At 41.8% G+C, this 7342-nt stretch overlaps 1 protein-coding gene across 5 annotated transcripts in view; it reads left to right on the top strand.

Annotated features, from left to right (window-relative positions):
- Positions 1 to 7342, top strand: part of Reln (reelin) — a 441277-nt gene that overhangs the window by 296969 nt on the left and 136966 nt on the right. For all 5 annotated transcript variants that reach the window (XM_026784681.1, XM_026784680.1, XM_013350437.2 and 2 more), the window contains exons 18-19: positions 2153 to 2386; positions 3073 to 3234. In XM_026784681.1, the coding sequence (XP_026640482.1) occupies positions 2153 to 2386; positions 3073 to 3234 (396 nt within the window). The remainder of the gene's footprint in view (positions 1 to 2152; positions 2387 to 3072; positions 3235 to 7342) is intronic.

Genomic DNA, 7342 nt, shown 5'->3' with positions numbered 1-7342 from the left:
TCTCTCTCTCTCTCTCTCTCTCTCTGATTTTAGTCAGAGTTCTTGTACATGGTAGACTGTATGATCAGTGGCCTAAGTCATCCTCCAATCTCTAATCTGTCTCTCTTTCTCTCCTCTGTCTCTCTGTCTCTCTCTGTCTCTCTCTCTCTCTCTCTCTCTCTCTCTCTCTCTGTCTCTCTCTCTCATGGATTTGGGACTTCCCAGCTAGGCTACACATGCTGACCAGCAAGCCCCACGGATCCTCCTACCCTACCTTCCCAAGCCTAGGACTTAGAATGAGTGCCATGACGCCCAGTTCTGATGTGGGCTCTGGGGTCTAAACTAAGGTTTCCACGCCTTTACCCAGCGAGCCATCTCTCTTAACTTGTAAGATAAACTCCTGCCCCGAAGTAGCTCATGGACTCTTTGAAACATTAGCTATGTCTTCCTCATCTATAATCATCTAGATTTGAATGCATTTCAAATAAAATTAACACAAGAGAAATTTGAATGGTAGGTCTATGCTTTTAGAAACTTGTTTTTACATCTAATTCTAAGAGAACATATTTAAGATGCGCAAAAGTATGTTTACCCTGAGATGCACTCTGCTAGACTTGCTGGGAAACAAATTCCAATTGCATGCCACGGTAAACCACACCTGCATCCCAGTGTGTCTAACTTAGCTGAAGTTCCCTAGCCTGTTTGGAAACTTCTTGGTGACTCAGAGGATGACTGTGTCCATGACATAGTGTGTGTAGAAGCTGAGGCTCTTTAACATGCTCAGTAGATCACAATTTGTCTAGCCTTCACTTCTCCCTAAAGTTGTCTGTGTTGCCGAGAAACCCCTTGAACATCATGCTGTGTTAGTTCTTGGCATTTTAGGGCCCAGCTTCTTTGTTAGCCTGCTGAAAAGGGTTTACTTGCAACACCAGAAAATTTATAGTGTATATCAAATTTGACTTTTTATTTCGACTTGTTCTCATATTCCGTAAGCCGTGTAGGAGGCCACTGTAGGCTTTGGTTTCAGGAAATATTGCTGGAGAACATGCTCTGAATTGAACTATAACATCTATTTATTGGTACACTACTATCTTAAAAGGCTGTTTCAGACTTCAGGGAGTTTAAAGGCTTCATTGAAAATGTCCCTGCACCACTAATTTCATTTTATAATTCAAAACTATACTGTAAAAAAACAAAACTAACTAAACCATTAAAGGTTTCTTACATTCAAGTAGAAATTCCGCTATGATGAAGTTACTCATTGCTAAAAGATGGGTAACGGTCTAGGGAGAGAAGAGGGATGAGGTCTGTTTCCACAGAGAGCAAAAATGTCACCAGGTCATCAACAAATCTGCACACACCACTACCGCCACCACCATCACCACAACCCCCGCCTTCTAGGCAGAAAATGTGTATTTCCTCTCCTCCATCGAGAAGAGGCATCCACGTGTTTGACATTTCTGGTTCTCTTAGCCCTTCTCTGTGAGTACAAGGACCTCTGTGCCCCCAACAGACCACCTGGTATAAAAGCACACATTGAGCAGTCGGGCACTGGGAGGAAGCTGCTCTTCTTCCTGAACCACTGCTAAATTGGGAGCCATGGAGCAGCAACTGCTCTACCAAGTGCTTGCATCTAGGTCAAAGGTGCACGGTTTCCCTAGTTTCCAGCCTAGGTGTGAGATGCTTAAAGAAAGACCTGTTTCCAAAGCCTGAAAATACGTAAAAGAATCCCTCTCGGAATGTTACATTTATCTTTATTCTTGGAGGAAACTCATTCTAGATATTTTGTTAGACGTGTTGCATGTTGTTTCATCAAGTTTATGAGCAAAATGAATAAAACCATCGGTGCTTACAGAGATTTTAAGTCGTCAGTGTGTGCAGATTTTGGCTCATTTTGGATGAGCGCTGACATTGGTCAGAGGTAAATGCTGAGCTGTTTTAATCGTAGCTTTTTACAGTAGGACCTTCAGAGATTAAATTCTCCTGTAGTATGTCACACTTCAGATTCAGGTCCTCCAAAGACCATCAAGGCTGTGTGCCGTTCACTCCCGCCCTGGTCTCTTTACCCAAACATACAGAGTAAGCTCAGGAGCGTCCAAAGGATGGACTGGGAAGCTCAGCGGACTCTGAAGGGGCTGCACCTTAAGACTCACGTCCCGTTCATTTCTTTCAGGTGCGACCCAGGATTTTCCGGCCCAGCCTGCGAGATGGCATCCCAGACATTCCCCATGTTTATTTCCGAAAGCTTTGGCAGCTCTAGGCTCTCCTCTTACCATAACTTTTACTCTATCCGTGGTGCTGAAGTCAGCTTTGGCTGTGGTGTCTTAGCCAGCGGGAAGGCCCTGGTCTTCAACAAAGATGGGCGGAGGCAGCTGATCACGTCTTTCCTGGACAGCTCACAGTCCCGGTGAGTGTGGTGGGCTAGAACACGCAGAGAGCGTGTGGGCGAGGGTGGATGATTTTCAGCTGCGCTCTTTTTCTCTTTTACTAGACAGATATGTCTTCTAATCTTTAAATAGGCTGCGAGGATCCTTAGCTGATTGAGAATTAATTTGCTCTAGTTTTTGATAAACCAGAAGACTCGCCAATGACTCTGGGTTACTAACGACCGACAGTTTTTTTTAAACTGTGAGATGTTCGCATCAAAACTGTGTTCCTAAGCCAAAGGCTGGTTAATTATTCATGTGGTTTGTTTATTTGACAGCTTGCAGGGACTGATTAGATTTACTCTACACCGGCCCTTCCCCCAGTGCCTGATAAATAATGCAGGAAAGGAATGATTGGCATTTCAAGTCTATGTACACAGGCACGTAATACATAAACAGGCATGAAAATAGCTCTATGTTATGGATACGTACACGCGCACGCGTGCACACATACACACACACACACACACACACACATATATATAATACATGCACATCTTCACTTATTTATACATCTTACGGTATAATTACTTATACTTTATAAAACAATGACTGTAAGTCTACAGCTTTGGGGAAGTTCATTTAAAAGTGCTTGAATTTCTTTGAAAACAAAAGTTTATCAGTAAGAGTATGCCTGTGTTGACTAACTATGAGCGGCTCGTTCTAGGTTTCTGCAGTTCACGCTGCGCCTGGGGAGCAGGTCTGTTCTGAGCACGTGCAAGGCCCCCGACCAGCCTGGGGAAGGAGTCCTACTGCACTATTCTTACGACAATGGGATAACTTGGAAACTTCTGGAACACTACTCCTACCTCAGCTACCACGAGCCCAGGTATGTCAGAATGCGTCCATGCAGTATTTCTCTCCTAGGGGGACTCACAGTTCAGTCTTACAGTTTTGCAGAGGTCCAGATTGTATAAGATTCTAAAAAATAAAAAATAAAAATAAAAAAAAAAGCCAGGTGGTGGTGGTGCACGCCTTTAATCCCAGCACTCGGGAGGCAGAGGCAGGCGAATCTCTGTGAGTTCGAGACCAGCCTGGTCTACAAGAGCTAGTTCCAGGACAGGCTCCAAAACCACAGAGAAACCCTGTCTTGAAAAAAAAAAAGATTCTATATATTCTTCTGTTGAAATGAACAATTGGTAAACCATATTGTTTAACCTATGTGTCCCACTCATTTCGATACTTCAAAGAAATGTATTGTTATATTTTGAGATGTGCGTCTAAGGAAACCACTTTGATATTTAGGAAAGGAATGCAGCCAATACTATTATCATGCAAGCTATTAGAGATAATTTTTATATGACGCTCATTTGCAAACACGGTTAAAAATATTTGATAAGATTTTGCTAAATTACATATAAACATTATAATACCTTATTAAATCTGATATTCAATGTGTTTTAAGTTTTTCACACAGTAAAATTAAGCAGTGAGCACAAGTAAATCTTTCTGGCATGCACTGAGTCCGTGACGATGGCATGTATGGAGGAAATAAAACCCCTTCCTCTGGCTATTTCTACTTCTCTCTGCTTTTGTCTATTCACGGCTATGCACACCTAACAGGGGTTCAACCTTCAGTGTTGACAGAATAGTGCCCACAAACATTTCAGAGATGCTCTGTCCTGTTAGAACACACACACGCACACGGGGCTTCTCCATGAAAGTCCTTCAGAAGGAACAAAGGGAGAGAAGGAAAGGAAATCTCAAAATAAGATATCAGTGTACAAACCATCAGAGGTGAACACTGTGTCTCCCCCGCAGTCCTGTATGGAGAGCTAGCACTGTTGCCCCTCCAGGAGGTACCTTTCCCCTGGTTCATGAGGAGGCAGGCTTCAGTCCCCAGGGTGTGCCCTGGCACTCTAGACCGATAATGCATGCTATATGTTTTATAATTTTGCCGGGGGCCACTCCCAATTTTAATCATTGGCAAATAATATGAGAACTTTGTGCATAAAGTGAAGTAGCATGTGACAGACAATTACTCACTATTTTGATCTAAATTTTACACATTATAACAAAATTTAAGTGTCCCAGCTATGTTGGATGCTTTCTGTGTACATGCAAAAATGTACAGCTTTATCCCTCAGAGATACACATGTCCTATAGAAAAGTCCCAGGGACTCCCCATGGTTAATATGAACCAATAAGTTAAATAAAAAACAACATGAGAAAATCATGAAGAAAATATCTTCATCCTAAGTGAACTTGGCGAACGCCCAACTTTTTTTTCTGGCGAGGATGGACAGCTTCAAAGTTTGGTAATCCATCTATCTAATGAATTTCATTAATCTTTGTTGATATGAAAAATAGTGACATCTTCAACGTGCTGCTGCAAAGGTGGCTTTAAGCTCATCCACCATGTGACAGTGACATTCTTTTAAGCAGAATCAAGGCGGCCCTTCAGTGTTAGGGATGTGTGTGGTTTGAAAGATGGAGATCACAGTAAAGGCTTCCTTTTTTGGAAGAATGTGGTGATGTCGGCAAAACACGCATTTTCCGCATATGAGCATCTGACCGTAAGACTCTCCCTCTTCCTCCCCCTCACAAATATTAATAAAAGCTGACATGGCAGAAATGGAAGCTGATATATTCCAAGTGCTAAATTATATTCTTCATAATAAATAATACAAACTGTGAAGATTTTTCATAGGATTAAATATATCTTGATGCCCTTAGCCATTTAGTCTGCTTTATTCATTGTAAATTGCCTCCTGTAAAGTGCTGTGAATTCTATATTATCTCTTAATGTCACGGTTGTTCAGAAATGAAGTATGAGCAGTGTGTTGATCTTCTAGCTGTCTCACCACCATCACTAAAAGACGGTTTCAGAAAATTTGTCTGTGTTTCATTCAAATATTAAAAGAACTGCTTATGTATAAAATCTGAAATCTCATAATATATCTAGTATGAATGACTATCTTGTGAACTAACTTGTGCTTTTATAAGTATAAATTTCATAATTCTGTTAAACCTTAAACTTGTTTCCCCTTTTGTTCTTACTTGTAAGTGTTTTCATACTGTAAAATTGCTTTAAAAATCAAATCTTGGCCAATTTTTATGCCTTGATTATTTATTGTATTTGATCCCTTATTTCAAGTTACCCAATTCTGTAATTTATATAGTTATCAAACTTTAAAAAAATTAATTTCTTGGCCAGGTAGTGATGGTACATGCCTTTAATCCCAGATTTTGGGAGGCAGAGGCAGGTGGATCTCTGTGAGTTCAAGGCCAGGTTGGTATATGGAGTGAGTTCCAGGATAGCCAGGGCTACACAGAGAAACCTTGTTTCAAAGAAAAAGAAAATTCATGCAGCCTGAGGAGGTGGCTCAGTGGATACAAGTTTGAATCCTAACACCCACATAAAAGCTGGTCAACTATGGCAGAAAACCGTAATTCCAATGCTTGCAAAGCAAAACTTGAATTACCTGGATCAATCTGTCTTCCTAGACTAGTAGAACTCAACTCCAGGTTCAGCTAGAGACTGCCTCCACAAATAAAATGACAATTTATCAATCAAGGAAAACACCCAACATGAACTTCAGGCTTCCACACACATGAGTTCATCTGTTCACATATACAGACACACACACACTCACACACACCAGCCAATAAGAAAAAAGAAAATAAAGAAAAATCATATAACACCCATCTACAAAGGAATGATTGAAGCAAAAGGTTAACTTAAGTCTCTATTCCCACCAAGTAGTATTCTAATCAAAGTTTTCATAGCTATTCCTACCAGCTCGTCTAATGTGCAAAGAGCCAGGATGTCATTAAAATCTCCCACCCTCTTGGCAGAAGTTATGTGGAGTAGAAGACCAAGGAGCTAGGACCAAGGTTTCTAGATCTGCCAGTCATTTAGTGTCTGTTTAACCCAAAAGGGATGTTTGGTGTCCCTCTTCATCTGTGTTCACATCCATGTCGACATTCCCTGTGGATGCTTTGTATGTTGGAGGTTTGTGTTGTCTCCACATGCGAACAAGTAATTTACATACTGACATACGGATGAAAGAGAGACAAAAAGGTTCCTAGTTCTTCCCATGGGATGTTTTGATCCTAAATTGACATGTGCAGATGCTGAGACCCATAAGACACATCAAACAGCCTTTACTTTGGATGCAGAGTCATTGGCCATTAGGTTGACAGCACAGAGACCCTGACCCAAGAGACTAACACAGACCAAGGGTCTAACTACAGACCAAGAGTCTAAGTGCAGACCAAGGGTCTAACTACAGACCAAGAATCTAACTGTACACCAAGGGTCTAACTACAGTCCAAGAGTCTAGCTGTAGACCAAGAGTCTAACTGTACACCAAGAGTCTAACTGCAGACCAAGAGTCTAGCTGTACACCAAGGGTCTAACTGTACACTGAGGGTCTAACTACAGACCAAGAGTCTAGTTGTAGACCAAGAGTCTAACTACAGCCCAAGAGTCTAACTGTAGACCAAGGCTCTAACTGCAGACCAAAGGTTTAGCTGTAGACCAAGAGTCTAACTACAGACCAAGAGTCTAACTGTACACCAAGGATCTAACTACAGTCCAAGAGTCTAGCTGTAGACCAAGGGTCTAACTGTACACCAAGGGTCTAACTACAGTCCAAGAGTGTAACTGAAGACCAAGGGTCTAGCTGTAGACCAAAGGTCTAACTGCAGACCAAGGGTCTAACTGTACACCAGGGGTCTAACTGTAGACCAAGGGTCTAGTTGTAGACCAAGAGTCTAACTTTAGACCAAAGCTCTAACTGCAGACCAAGGGTCTAACTGTACACCAAGGGTCTAACTATAGACCAAGGGTCTAGCTGTAGTCCAAGAGTCTAGCTGTAGACCAAGAGGCTAACTGCAGACCAAGGGTCTAACTGCAGACCAAGAGTCTAACTGTAGTCCAAGAGTCTAACTGCAGACCAAGAGTCTAACTGTAGACCAAGGGTCTAACTGTA

This window comes from Microtus ochrogaster, chromosome 26 (assembly GCF_000317375.1).
Source record: "Microtus ochrogaster isolate Prairie Vole_2 chromosome 26, MicOch1.0, whole genome shotgun sequence".
NCBI classification, from domain to species: Eukaryota; Metazoa; Chordata; class Mammalia; order Rodentia; family Cricetidae; genus Microtus; species Microtus ochrogaster.
This window is presented reverse-complemented; position numbering and strand designations above follow the sequence as displayed.